This window comes from Miniopterus schreibersii (assembly GCF_964146895.1).
Source record: "Miniopterus schreibersii genome assembly, chromosome: 2".
NCBI lineage: Eukaryota > Metazoa > Chordata > Mammalia > Chiroptera > Miniopteridae > Miniopterus > Miniopterus schreibersii.
The window spans coordinates 81,033,559-81,048,517 of NC_138102.1; the positions used below are offsets into that span (position 1 = coordinate 81,033,559).

Genomic DNA, 14,959 nt, shown 5'->3' on the forward strand with positions numbered 1-14,959 from the left:
CTATATCTGATATCAAGAATACACAGAAAGGAAATAAAAGCAGGCTCAATGAAGCAGAGGATAGAATAAGTGACTTAAAAGATAAGGTAGAAAAAATTACTCCATCAGAGCAGCAAAAAGAAAAAACACTTTAAAAGCATGAGAAAAGTCTAAGGGAGCTTTGGGACAACATGAAGCAAAACAACATTCACATCATAGGGGTTTTGGAGGGGGAGGAAGGTGAGCAAGGAATAGAGAACTTGGGGGAGGAAATAATGACAGAAAAATTCTCTACACTGGTGAAGGAGAAAGCCATACAGCTTCAGGAAGCACAGAGGGTTTCAAGCAAGACGAACCCAAAGAGACCCACTACAAGACATATCATAATTAAAATGGCAAATGTTAAAGACAAAGAGACAATATTAAGGGCTGCAAGAGAGAGACAAGCAGTGACCAATGAAGAAACCCCCATAAGGCTGAGAACAGATTTCTCAACAGAAACACTTCAAGCCAGAAGGGAGTGGCGTGAAGTTCTCAAAGTAATGAAAAGCAAGAACATGCAACCAAGATTTCTTTATCCAGCAAGGCTCTCATTTAAAATTGAAGGTGAAATGAAGAGCTTTCCAGATAAAAGAAGGATAAAGGAATTCAGATCACCAAACCAGCACTGCAAGAAATACTAAAAGGACACTTTAAGAAGAAATATTTAGGGAAAAGTACATCAGCATAAAGGGGAAAAAATGGCATTAAATAAGTATATATCAATAGGAACCTTAAATGTAAAAAAGAATTAATGCTCCAATCAAAAGACATAGGATAGCTGACTAGATAAAAAAACAGGATGCAAATATATGCTTTCTACAAGGGACCCATTTGAGAACAAGAGATTCACACAAGTTGAAAATGAAGGGATGTAAAAAAATATTTCATGCAAATGGAAACCAAAAAAAAAAAAAAAAAAAAAAAAGCTGGAGTAGCAATACTTATTTCTGACAAAATAGAATTAAAAAGAAAGGTCATAACAAGAGACAATGAAGGTCAGGTCATAATACTAAAGCAATCAAACTAAAGGAGAAAATAACCCTTATAAATATACCAACACCCAATATGAGAGCACCTAAATATATAAAAATTCTTTTGGTGGACTTTAAGGGGGAGATTGACAGCAACACAATCATATTGGGGAAATTTAACACCCCATTGTCATCATTGGACAGATCATCACAACAAAAATATCAACAGGGAAACAGAGACCTTAAATGACACACTAGAGCAAATGGATTTAATTGATATATTCAGAAAATTTCATCCCAACGCAGCAGAAAACCCATTCCTCTCAAGAGCACATGGAACAATCTCAAAAATAGAGCACATGTTAGGGCACAAAGCAAGTCTCTACAAATTCAAGAAGACTGAAATCATATCAAGCATTTCCTAGATCACAATGGCATGAAACTAGAAATCAACCACTATAAAAAACTCAAAAACATTCAAACACATGGTAGCTAAATAGTATGTTACTAAAGATTGATTGGGTTACCAATGAGAGCAACGAAGAAATCAAACACTTTCTGGAAAAAAACAAAAATGAACAGACAACAACCCCAAATCTATCCTACACTGCAAAGACAGCCCTGAGAGCAAAGCAGTACAGGCATACCGCAAGAAAAAGCTTTACTAAACCATTTAATACAGCACCTAAAGTATTAGAAAGAGAACAGCAAGAAAATCCCTGAGGAAGTAGAAAGAAGGAAATAAAAAACAGAGCAGAAATTAATGATATAGAGACTTAAAAAACAATACAAAAATCAATGAAACCAAGAGCTGGTTCTTTGAAAAGATAAATAAGATTGAAGAACTTTAGCCAGACTCACAAATAAACAAAGAGAGAGGACCCAAATAAATAAAATCAGAATGAAAGAAGTGATATTAAGAACTGACTTAATAGAAATACAAAGGCTTGTAAGAAAATACAATGAGCAACTATATGCCAACAAACTGTACAACATGTATGAGATGGACAGATTCCTAGGAGCATACAATCTTCCAAAGCTGAATCAGGAAAAATTAGGAAAACTGAATAGGCCAATAACAACTAATGAAAATGAAACAGTTATGAAAAACTCCCATAAAAAAAAAAGTCCTGGACCAGATGGATTTACAAATGAGTTTTACCAAACATTCAAAGAAAAATTAATACTTATTCTCCTCAAACTATTCCAGAACATTCAAGAGGAGGGAAAACTCCCAAGGTCTTTTTATGAGGCAAGTATTATTCTAATCCCAAAACAAGATAAAGACACTACAAAGAAAAAAATTACAGGCCAATGTCCCTGATGAACATAGATTCTAAAATCCTGAACAAAATACTAGAAAACTGGATCTAGCAATACATTAAAAAGATCATACCCCATGACCAAGTGGGATTTATTCCGGGGATGCAAGCCTGGTGTAACATCCACAAATCAATAAGTGTGATACATCACATAAACAAAATGAAGGACAAAAATCATATGATCATATCAATAGATGCAGAAAAAGCATTTGATAAAATCCAGCATCCATTTCTGATAAAAACTTTCAGCAAAGTGGGAAGCAAGGGATCATACCTCAACATAATAAAGGCCATATATGACAAACCTACAGCAAACATCATGCTCAGTGGTAAAAAATTAAAACCATTTCCCTTAAAAACAAGAAAAAGACAGGGTTGTCTGCTTTCACTACTCTTATTCAACATAGTCCTGGAAGTCCTTGCCATAGCCATCAGACAGGGAGAAAACATAAAAGGTATCCAAATTGGAAAGGAAGAAGTAAAGCTGTCATTATTTGCAGATGACATGATATTCTACTTAGAAAACCCTAAAGGTTCCACCAAAGTACTATTAGATTTGATAAATGAATTCAGCAAGGTAGCTGGATACAAAATTAACATCTGAAAATTGATGTCATTTTTATACACCACCAATGAACTCTCAGAAATAGAAACTAAAAAACCAATACCACTTACCATTGCAAATAAAAAAATAATATACCTAGGAATACACTTAACCAATGATGTAAAAGAGCTGTACTCAGAAAACAACAGGACACCGAAAAAAGAAAGAGAGGAATATATAAACAAGTGGAAGAATATACCATGGTCATGGATTGGAAGAATTAATATCAATTAAAATGCCCATACTACCGAAAGCAATCTATAGATTCAATGCAATTCCTATTAAAATACCTACAACATATTTCACAGAGCTAGAACAAATATTTCAAAAATTTATGTGGAACCAAAAAAGACCCTGAATAGCACAACCATCTTGAGAAAGAAAAACAGAGTGGGAGGAATCACATTACTGGATATCAAACTATACTACAAAGCCATTGTAATCAAAACAGTCTGGTCTTTGTACAACAGGCATATAGATCAATGGAACAGAGAAGAGACCCCAGAAACAGACCCACTCCGTTATGGTCAGTTAATATTTGACAAAGGAGGGAAGAGCATACAATGGAGTAAAGGCAGTCTCTTCAACAAATGGTGCTGGGAAAATTGAACAGGTAAATGCAAAAAAAAATAAAACTAGATCACCAACTTACTTCATACACAAGATTAAATTCAAAGTGGATAAAACTCTTAAATGTAAGTTATGAAACCTTAACAGTCCTGGAAGAAAATATAGGCAATAAAGTCACAGATATCTCATGTAGTGGAATTTTCACTAATACATCTCCTAGGGCAAGAGAAACAAATAAAAATAAACCAATGGGACTACATCAAATGAATAAGCTTCTACATAGAAAAAGAAATCAGCCTGAAAATACAAAGGAATCCCACAGTATGGGAGAACATATTTGTCAATGATGCATCTGATAAAAGGCTAATTTCCAAAGTGTGCAAAGAACTTATATAACTCAACAAGAGAAAGACAAACAATCCAATTGAAAAATGGGCAAAAGCCCTGAATAGACAATTCTCCAAAGAGGACATGCAGATGGCCAAGAGACATATGAAAAAATGCTCAGTCACTAATTATCAGAGAGATGCAAATTAAAACCACAATGAGGCATCACTTCGCACCTGTCAGAATGGCTACCATCAACAAATCAACAAACGACATGTGCTGGCTAAGATGTGGAGAAAGGGGAATCCTTGTGCACTGCTGGTGGGAATACAGACTGGTGCAGCCACTATGGAAAACAGTATGAAGGTTCCTCAAAAAATTAAAAATGGACTTCCCTTTGATCCAGGGATCCCACTTCTAGGAATATATCCTAAGAATCCTGAAACACTAATCATAAAGAATATATGTACCCCTATGTTCATAGCAGCACAATTTATAATATCTAAGATGTGGAAACAGCCCAAGTGCCCATCAGTAGATGAGTGGATCAAAAAGCTGTGGGACATTTACACCATGGAATACTATGCAGCTGTGAAGAAGAATAATCTAGTACCCTCTGGGATAGTATGGATGAACCTGGAGAATATTATGCTAAGCAAAGTAAGCCAGGCAGAGTAAGACAAACATTGAATGATCTCACTTATATATGGAGACCAAAGAACTTAATAAACTGATGAACAAAATAGGTTCAGTGACATGGAAGCAGAGATCAGACTGATTAACCTCAGAGTGAAGGTGAGGGTGGTTTGGTGGGTGGGTTGGGAGAGATAAACTGAAGAATTTATATGCATATATACATAACCCAAGGACACAGACAATAGTATGGTGAGTGACTGTGGGTTGGGGGTTGGGTGTGGATGGAAGTGGTCAATGGTGAGAAAAGAGAACATCTGTAATATTTTGAAAAATTAAAAAAAAAGTAATTTAATTTAAAAAAGAATAAACTATTTTGAGTATTCACAACTGTAAACCTACTTATATTGCACTGTGTATGATTACCACAATTAGTTCAGTTAACATTCAGCACTTCACATAGTCATAATTTTTTTCTTGTCATGAGAACTTTTAAGATTTACTCTCTCAACAACTTTCAAATATAGCAATAATATGAATTTCTGAACTCACTACTTCTTCTGTTATCACCATCTGTGACATAAGTTATCTTCTGGATCTTTTCCATATCATAAGTCTAAATAAGTCATGCTGCCATATTTGATTTATTAAATTTTTTTCACCCTGGTGGTCCCCTCTTTGAAAAATTTTAGGTGAGTTTAGGGGCCCTTAGATTCTTCAGTGATCTGTCAGGCTATTTCTAACCACCTCCTTACCTAATCTCCCTCCTTTCCCCTCAAAACCAAGTGCTTGGGCTTAGACTGTGAAGGACCCAGTACAGATTTATGTCTTAACTCACTCTTCTCCTTGCTCCATTTCCTTTCCTAAGACAAGGAATCTCTATGGCATGCCATACATCATCCTTCTTTATTCTGTGGTTAGCTTTCACACCTATTGATCTGAAACAGGCACATATGGCCTATTTTAGAAGTTAAAAACTGAACATTGTTTTCTTTGTTTCAGGATTTGTTATGAACTCTCTCTGCAGCAATATCATAAAAATTACCTAGATTTTAAAATATGTTGCTGCAAATAATTAGCAAAAATGGCTGGGAAAGTAAAAAATATTTAATAAAATTTCAAAATATTTTCTTGCCACACTTGGGTGTATACTTGGACAAGCCATTTTTTTTTTCTGTTTTAGATATCCTTTATTTTTTATTATTAAATTTATTGGAGTGACATTGATTAATAAGATTATGTACGTTTCAAGTGTACAATACTATAATACGTCATGTATATATCGCATTGTATGCACTTCACCCAAAGTTTACTCTCCTCCCATCACAGTGTATTTGTCCTCCTCTACCTTCTCCAACCTCCTTCTACCCTCTTTCCCTCTAGTAACCACTATACTGCTGTGTGTTGTCAGTGTGATTTGTTTGTTTGTTTTATTTGTTCATTTGTTGCTTTATGTTTTATATCCCACATATAAGTAAAATCATATGAATCTTGTCCTTTTCTAAATCTGATTTATTTCAGATTTAGCATGATACTTTCAGTATCCATCTATGTTGTCTCATAAGGCAGTATTTTATCTTATGGCTGAGTAGTATTTCATTGTATATATGTACTACATCTTCCTTATCTAATAATCCATCTAAACACATTTAGGTTGTTCCCATGTCTTGGCTACCAGGAATAATGCTGCAATGAACATAAGGGTGCATGTATTTTCACAAAATGCTTCAAATTTGAGGGGAGATAGATATCCAGAAGGAGGGTTTGGTTACTCTTTCTTAATTTTTTTCAAGATCCTCTATACTGTTTTCCATATTGGCTGTACTAACTTACATTATCACCAGCAGTGTATGAGGGTTCTTCTCAACATTCTCTCCAACACTTGTTATTTCTATTCTTGTTGACACTAGCCATCATAACTGGTGTGAGGTAGTACCTCATTGTAGGTTTGATTTGAAATTGCCTTATAGCTAGTAAATTAAGCATCTTTTCATATATTTGTTGGCCATTTGCCTGTTCAGGTCTTCTATCCATTTTTTTTTTTTAATGAATTCTTTGCTTTTTGCTGTTGAATTGGATAAGTTCTTTATATATTTTCGGTATTAGTGCCTTATTGGAAGTATTGTTTGCAAGTATGTTCTCACATTCTGTTGATTGCCTTTTTAAAAAAATATTATTTATCTTTATTGTTGAAAGTATTACAAATGTCCCCTTTTTTCCCCATTCATCCCCTCCCCTCTGCACCCCCCCCCATGCCTTCACCACACTATTGTCTGTGTCAATGGGTCATGCATATATGCATATAAGTTTTTAAGTTGATCTCTCCACATCCACCTACTTTTGCCTTCCTCCTGAGATTTGTCAGTACGTTCCATGCTCCTATGTCTCTGGAATGATTTTGTTCATCAGCTTATTTTGTTCATTAGATTCCACATATAACTAAGATCATGTGATATTTGTCTTTCTCTCACTTGCTTATTTCGCTTAGCATAATACTCTCCAGGTCCCACTATGCTGTCTCAAAGGTAAGGAATCCTTTGTTTTATAGCTGCATAGTATTTCATGGTGTAAATACCTGAGAAGATGCTTGATATGATTTCGATATTCTTGAACTTGTAGAGACTTGTTTTGTGTCCTAACAGGTGCTCTATCTTTGAGAATGTCCCATGTGCACTTGAGGAGAACATATATTCTGCAGCTTTGGGGTGAAACGTTCTGTAAATGTCAATAAATCCATCTGATCTAGGGTGTCATTTAGAATCAGTTTCTTTAATTTTTTTGTCTGGAAGATCTATCCAGTAAAGTCAATGGTGTGTTAAAGTCCTCTACTATGACTTTATTGCTGTCAATCTCTCCTTTAAAGCCCTCCAGAAGTTCATTCTTCCTTCCTTCCTTCCTTCCTTCCTTCCTTCCTTCCTTCCTTCCTTCCTTCCTTCCTTCCTTCCTTCCTTCCTTCCTTCCTTCCTTCTTTCTTTCTTTCTTTCTTTCTTTCTTTCTTTCTTTCTTTCTTTCTCTTTCTTTCTTTCTTTTCTCTTTCTTTCTCTTCTTTCTTCTTTCTTTCTTTCTTTCTTTCTTTCTTTCTTTCTTTCTTTCTTTCTTTCTTTCTCTCTCTCTCTCTCTCTCTCTCTCTCTCTCTCTCTCTCTCTCTTTCTCCTCCCTCCCTCCCTTCCTTCCTTCCTTCCTTCCTTCCTTCCTTCCTTCCTTCCTTCCTCCCTCCCTCCCTCCCTCCCTCCCTCCCTCCCTCCCTCCCTTCCTTCCTTCCTTCCTTTCTTCTTTTTTTCCAGCCTGTGTGAGTCCTTTGTTCTGAGGTGGATCTCTTGTAGACAACATATATTTGGGTCTTGTTTTCTTGTCCATTCAACAATCCTATGTCATTTAATTGGAGCCTTTAATTCATTTATATTTAAGGTTATTATTGATAGTCATAAAGAAGTGAAATGGCAATGGATTAGTACCTGTGTTTCTCATTTTCTCTATTTCAACTTCTTAATACAGCAGTCCTTTTTTAAATTTCTTGCAATGCTGGTTTGGTGGTCATAAACTTCTTTAGCCTTGTTTTGTCTGGGAAGCTCTTTATTTCACAATCTATTTCTAGTGATAGCCTTGCTGGATAGAGTAGTCTTGGTTTCAGATCCTTGTTTTGCATTACCTTGAATGCTTCATGCCATTCCCTTCTGGCCTGTAAAGTGTCTGGTGAAAAATCAGCTGACAACATTATGGGAACTACTTTGCAGGCAACTTATTGCTGTCTTTAATATTCTCTCTTTGTCTTGAATTTTTGTCATTTTAATTATGATGGCTCTGGGAGTGTGCCTCTTTGGGTTCTTGCTTGGGACTCTCTGTGCCTCTGGAACTTGTGTGACTTTTTCCTGCACCAGGTTAGGGAAGTTTTTCTGTCATTATTTCTTCAAACAGGTTCTCTAAGCCTTGCTTACTTTCTACATCTTCTGGATCTCCTATGATGTGAATATTGTTATGTTTCATGGTGTCCCAAGGCTCCCTTAAACTGTCCTCCCATTTTTGTTTTTTTGTTTTTGTTTCTCTGATTGAGTGATTTTTTTCTACCCTGTCTTCTAATGTGTTGATCCATTCCTCAGCTTCCCTTAATCTGTTATTTACTTCTTCCAATATTTTTCTTACTTCTACTATGTCATTTTTAATTTCCTTCATAGTTTCCATTTATTTTCTTATGCTGTTGAACATCCTTATGATCAGTATTCTGAACTCTATATCTGCTAGGTTGCTTATCTCCATTTCATTTAGCTGTTCTTCTGGAGATTTCTTTTGTTCTTTCATTTGGGACTTGTTTTTTTGTCTCCCCATTTTGGCCATGTATTTGGATTTGTTTCTATATATTAGTTAGATTTGCTAGGACTCTCAGTCTTTTAGATGGTCACTGGTGCAGACCAATGTCAGATGCTTCTTGTGACTGGCCTTGAGTAACCTGTTTGACGTTTTCTGTACTCCACAGCTTGTGGTTTTCTCTGCTGGGGCTGGGGGTGTTTGGACAGGACCAAGATGTGCATCAAGGTCTGCTTTGCTAAGCCCTGGATCCAGAAGCATATCAGAGAAGGATTCAAAGCACCCAGAGGTTGTTATTCAGTCTCTTAATGAGCCTCAGGCTGTAGAATCCTCACAAGGTGGGGTGAAATGTTTTCTAGAAGGATGGTGCAATTGCTTCCCTCCCAGTAAAGAGCAGTTTGGAAGGTAAATGTCTGCCTGAGAAAGATGTCCTCTGCCTTATGGGGGAATGATGCTGCACAGGAATCCAGATGCCTGCCCTCTGAGCTCTACTCCCCAAAGCCAGCAATCCTGGACTCTCCTCACACAGCTCTAGTTCACACTGCCCTCTCTCTGCTTGAGCCCAAGGTGAGTGGCTGCACATAAAACTTTGTACATTTGCCCTTTAAGAGGTTACCTGCACTTCCAGCTGTCTCTCCCTGGAAGATGTAAACTCTGCTGCTTTTCACAGCCAGATGTTATGTGGGCATGTTTCTCAGTTCTAGTGTTCTTGAATGGGAAGCCCAGCTTGGGGGTTATACCCCAGAGTTGTCAGTGGGAACTCCCAACAGTTGAGATATCCTTTCAGGCCTTCAGCTGCTTCCTGTGGGAGCCCAACCAGTGCTCTAGGGCCTTTGCAATTCCTACCAGTCTCTATGTGGTCTCCACTTTTCCTCTTTGGTTATGAGAGTGCGCTCCAGCTAGTTTTCAGTTGCTGTTGACTAACCAGGATGTTTTTCTATGTTTCAGTTGTAATTCCAGTTTTGTCCTGGGAGAGTGTCAGTGTAGCTTCCACTCAATTCACCACCATCTTAGAATCTCCGTTGGTTGCCTTTTATTTTGTTGATTATTTTTTCTTGTTGTTTATGGGTTGCTTTTTTTTTTCCTATGCAGAAGCTTTTTAATTTGATATAGTCCCATTCATTTATTTTTACTTCCCTTGCTTTGGGGGCCATACTTATAAAATCCTCTTTGAGACCAAGTTTCATAAGTTGAGCACCTATGTTTTCTATGTATATAATTGTTTCAGGCCTTATATTTAGGTCTTTGTTCCATTTTGAATTATTTTTTGTGTATGGGGTCAAATAGCAGTCTAGTTTTATGCTTTTGCATGCGACTTTCCAATTTTCTCAGCACCATTTATTGAATAACTTTTGTTTTTCCATTGTATGTTTTGGCTTTTTTCTTTTGTCAATAATTAGTAGTCCATATACATGTGGGTTTATTTCTGGGTTCTCAGTTCTTTTCAGTTGGTCCATGTGTCTGTGTTTCTGTCAATACCATAATGTTTTGATTATTGTAAATTTGTTGTATAATTTGAAGTTAGGGAGTGTGATAATTCCATCTTTTGTCTTTTTTCTCATGATTGCTTTGGCTATGCAAGGTCTTTTGTGGTTCCATTGAAATTTGGTGATTTTTTATTCTATTTCTTTGAGAAATGCCAATGTGATTTTCATGGGGGTTGCATTAAATCTCTCTATTGCTTTAGGTAATATGGCCATTATTACTATGTTGATTCTTCCAATCCATGCACTCAAATATCTTTCTATTTCTTTGTATCTTCTTCACTTCCTTTCAACAGTGGCTTGGAGTTTTCAGTGTATAGGTCTTTCACATCCTTTGGTAAATTTGTTGGTAGGTTGTTTGTTTTTTAAAAATATATCTTCATTGATTTCAGAGAGAGGAAGAGAGAGAGAGTTGAAAAATCAGTGATAAGAAAGTCATTGATCAGCTCCCTCCTGCACTCCCCCAACTGGGGATTCAGCCCACAACTTGGACATGTGCCCTGACTGAAAATAAAACAGATCTCCTGGGTCCTAGGTGATGCACAACTGCTGAGCCATGCCTGGCCATGTTATTGCTTGGTGTTTTAACCTTTTTGTTGCAATTGCAAAGGGATTTTTTTTTTCTCCTTTTTGGAAATTTCATTGTTACTATATAGGAACACAATGGCTTTTTGTACATTGATTTTGTATCCTGTAACTTTACTGTATTTGTTTATTGTTTCTAATAGCTTTTGGTGGAGTCATAAGGGGTTTCTATATAAAGAATCATGTCATCTACAAAAAGTGGCACTTTTACTTCTTCCTCCCAATTTGTATATCTTTTATTTCTTTCTCTTGTTTGATTGCTGGCTAGGACTTCCAGTACTATGTTGAAAAACAGTAGTAAGAGTGGATGGGCATCCTTGTCTTGTTCCTTATCTTAGAGAAAAAGCTTTCAGTTTTCCACCATTGAATGTGATATTTGTTGAGGGTTTGTCAAATATGGCCTATATTGTGTTGAGGTACATTCCTTCTATTCCCACTCTATTGAGCATTTTAATCATAAATGGAAGTTGTATCCTGTCAAGTGTTGGTTTGGGTTTTTTTTTTTTTTTTTTTTTGCATGTATTGGGATGCTCATATGATTTTTATCCTTTATTTTGTTAATGTGGTGTATCACATTGATTGATTTGCATATGTTTAACCATCCTTGTTTCCCTGGAAATAACACCATTTCACCATGATATACTATCTTTTTAGTGTATTGTATTTGATTTTCTATATTTTGTTTAGGATTATTATATCTATATTTATCAGAGATATTGGTCTGTAATTTTCCTTTTTGTGTGTTGTCCTTGTCAGGTTTTGGTATCAAGATAATGTTGGCCTCATAAAATAAGTTGGAAAGTATTGCTTCATTTTGATTTTTTGGAAGAGTTTGAGAAGAATAGGAATCAAATCTTTGAGTGTTTGGGAGAATTTACTGGTGAAGTCATCTGGTCCTGGACTTTTACTTGTTTGGAGATTTGTTTTTTGTTTTTTAAAAATATATATAACTTTATTGATTTCAGAGAGAGGAAGGGAGAAAGAGAGATAGAAACATCAATTATAAGAGACCTGTCATTGATCAGCTGCTTTCTGCACCTCCCTCCACCCTGCCTGGGGATAGAGCCCACAACCCTGGCATGTGCCCTGACCAGGAATTGAACTGCAATCTCCTGGATCCTAGATCAACACCCAACTGCTGAGCTGGGCTGTTTGGAGGTTTTTTTGAATTACTGTTTCAATTTTCTTAGTGTCAATTGGTCTATTTAGTTTTACCAGTTCTTCATGATTCAGTCTAGGAAGGTTATATATTTCTAAGAACTTGTCCATCTCTTTAAGGTATTAAATTTGGTGGCATATAGACTTTCATAGTATTCTTGCATAGTTCTTTGTATTTCTGTGGGGTCCATTGTAACTTCTCTTTCATTTATGATTTTGTTTGAGTCTTCTCTTTTGTCTTTAGTGAGTGTTGCCATAGGTTTGTCATTTTATTAATCTGTACAAAGGACTATTTGTTCCATTAATTTTTCTATTGTCTTTTTGTTTGCTATGTCATTTAATTCTGCTCTAATTTTTATTATTTCCTTCCTTCTACTGACTTTGGACTTTGTGTGATCTTTTTCTAGTTCTTTAAGGTAAAATTTTAGGTTATTTATTTAAAATTTTTCTACTTGTTTACTTTATTTTATTTCATTTTTCCATCACCATTTATCCCCCCATACCCTCTTCCACCTCTACCTCCCACAGTCACAACACTGTTGTTCATGTCCATGAACTCTTTCTCTTTTTCTTCTATTTTGCTCAATTCCTCCATCTCCCCCACTGCCCTGCCTCCCTTAAGACCAGAGTTCTCTATATATATGAGTTTGTCTCTATTTCACTTGTTAGTCCAGTTTGTTCATTAAATTCTACATATGAGTGAAATCATATGGTGCTTGTCTTTTTCTGACTGGCTTATTTCACTTAGCATAATGTCCTCCAGGTCTCTCCATGCTGTCTCAAATGGTAAAACTTCTTTCTTTTTATAACTGAGTAGTATTCCATTGTGTGATCTACTCACTTACTGATGGACACTTGAGCTACTTCCAAATAATGTTGCAATGAACATCAGGATGCATATATTCATTTGAATTAGTGTTTCAGGTTTCTTTGGATAAATTCCCAGAAGTGGAATAGCTGGATCATAAGGCAGTTCCATTTTTTATTTTTTGAAGTGATTCCATACTGCTTTCCACAGATTATTTATTTAATATTTTTCTTGTTTTTTGAGATAAGCTATAATGATATAAACATCCCTTTTATTATTGCTTTTGCTCTATCCCCAAAATTTTGATATGTCATATTATCATTCTTATTTGTCTTTATGAATCTTTTAAATCTCTTCTTTTATTTCTTCTTTGACCCAGTCATTATTTGGTAGCATGTTGTTTGATCTCCACATATTTATGTTTTTTCCACTTTCCTTTTGCAGTTGATTTCCAATTTCAAAGCATTGTGGTCAGAATATATGCTTGGTATGATTTCAGTCTTCTTAAATTTGTTGAGGCTGGCTTTGTGTCCCAACATATAGTCTATCCTTGAGAATGTCCCATGTGCACTAGAAAAAAATGTATTTTCTGGTGTTCTGGGAGGAAGATCTCTGTAATATCAATTATGTCCATTAGGTCTAATGTGTTATTTAAGACCAATATTTCCTTATTGATTTTCTGTTTGGATAGTGTATGGATAGCTGTAAATGGGGTATTTAGGTCCCCTGGAATAATTGTATTTTTGTTAGTTTCTTCTTTTATTTCTGTTAGTGGTTGCTTTTTATATTTTAGTGCTCCCAAGTTGGTTGCATATATATTGAGAAGTGTTATTTCTTCTTGACCTATTGTCCCCTTTATCATTACAAAATGTCCATCATTGTCTCTTATTACATTTTTATCTGGAAATAAATTTTGTCAGATATAAGTATGGCTATACCTGTTTTTCCCTGGATGCCATTTTATTGGAGTAACATTTTCCATCCTTTCACTTTGTTCTATGTTTGTCTTTGTAGCTGAGATGTGTTTCATGAAGTCAGCATTTTAGCTTGGTTTTGTTTTCTATTCAGTTCACTACTCTGTGCCTTTTAATTGGTGAATTCAGTCCACTGAGGGTGATTACTGATATATGAGGACTTCATTTTATCTTTATTTTCTGGTATTGCTGTGTCTCCATTATTTCTTTTCCATTGGGTTTATTTCTGTTTTAGTTTGGTGGTCTTCTATGATGTTTTCCTCCATTTCCTTTTTTGTTATGTTTGGTGTTTCAGCTCTAAATTTTTTTTTTTTTTGTGGTTAACATTAAGTTTATGCAAAAGAAATATTCATATATATAATAGTCTTATTTCTTTTGATTTCATCTTATCTCCATTCACCAATGTAAGTTCTTTCAAATTTCACTCTAAGTGATGACACATTTGTTTCATGTATTCTTTTGTTTATTTAGGTATTAAATCTAGAAAAGATGATTCAGAGGCAAAAGTTATGCATGGTGAAGGTTTTAAGACTGTTGCAACAAAATATGAAACAATAACAGCCATGACCAACCTGGCTGTAGTAAACTGTCAAATATATGGAAGAAATGCACTTAATCTTAAGGTATGGTAGATCTTTTTAATGGCATGTTTTTGTTGTATTATCAATTATTTTTGCTTTAAGTTTCTTAACTTAAGCTAGTGTGCATAGTATTAAAGAGATCTTTCTTGTTACAGTAGAAATTTACCAGGAATATGTTAAAATTGCATCTCTAAAACTATCTGCCTAGTTTGCCTTCATTCCAGCTCTTAAAAATGCTCATATCCAAAGCAATTATAGTGCTTTCTTTATTACCTGGCATGATTTAAAAAGTGGTATTCAGAATTATTATATTTTTAAGTTATCAACAATTTTGCCGTTTGTGCAACTCTAGCACCAGGCTAGCTTTTCACTGAACATAATCACAGTATAATTAATGACAGTAATAACAGTTACCATTTATTAAACACCAACTATGTGCAAAGCAAATGTTACTCTTAAAATTCATAATTCAAGACAGAAACAATAACCTTATAATTTAGCAAAGTAGGTATTATAATCTTCATTTTACAGATGAGAACACTGAAACTCAATGAAAATAACTTGCACAAGATCACACAGCAAGCGACAGAGCTTGGGTTTGAACCTAGAACTCTTTGAC

At 35.4% G+C, this 14,959-nt stretch overlaps 1 protein-coding gene across 1 annotated transcript in view; it reads left to right on the plus strand.

The window, feature by feature from the left end:
- The window catches only part of LRRC63 (leucine rich repeat containing 63), a gene marked incomplete at both ends in the record, with an annotated part of 86,436 nt that overhangs the window by 13,897 nt on the left and 57,580 nt on the right, over positions 1-14,959 (plus strand). Inside the window, one exon of the mRNA XM_081127744.1 lies at positions 14,231-14,382. Within this exon, the coding sequence (XP_080983870.1) occupies positions 14,231-14,382 (152 nt within the window). The remainder of the gene's footprint in view (positions 1-14,230; positions 14,383-14,959) is intronic.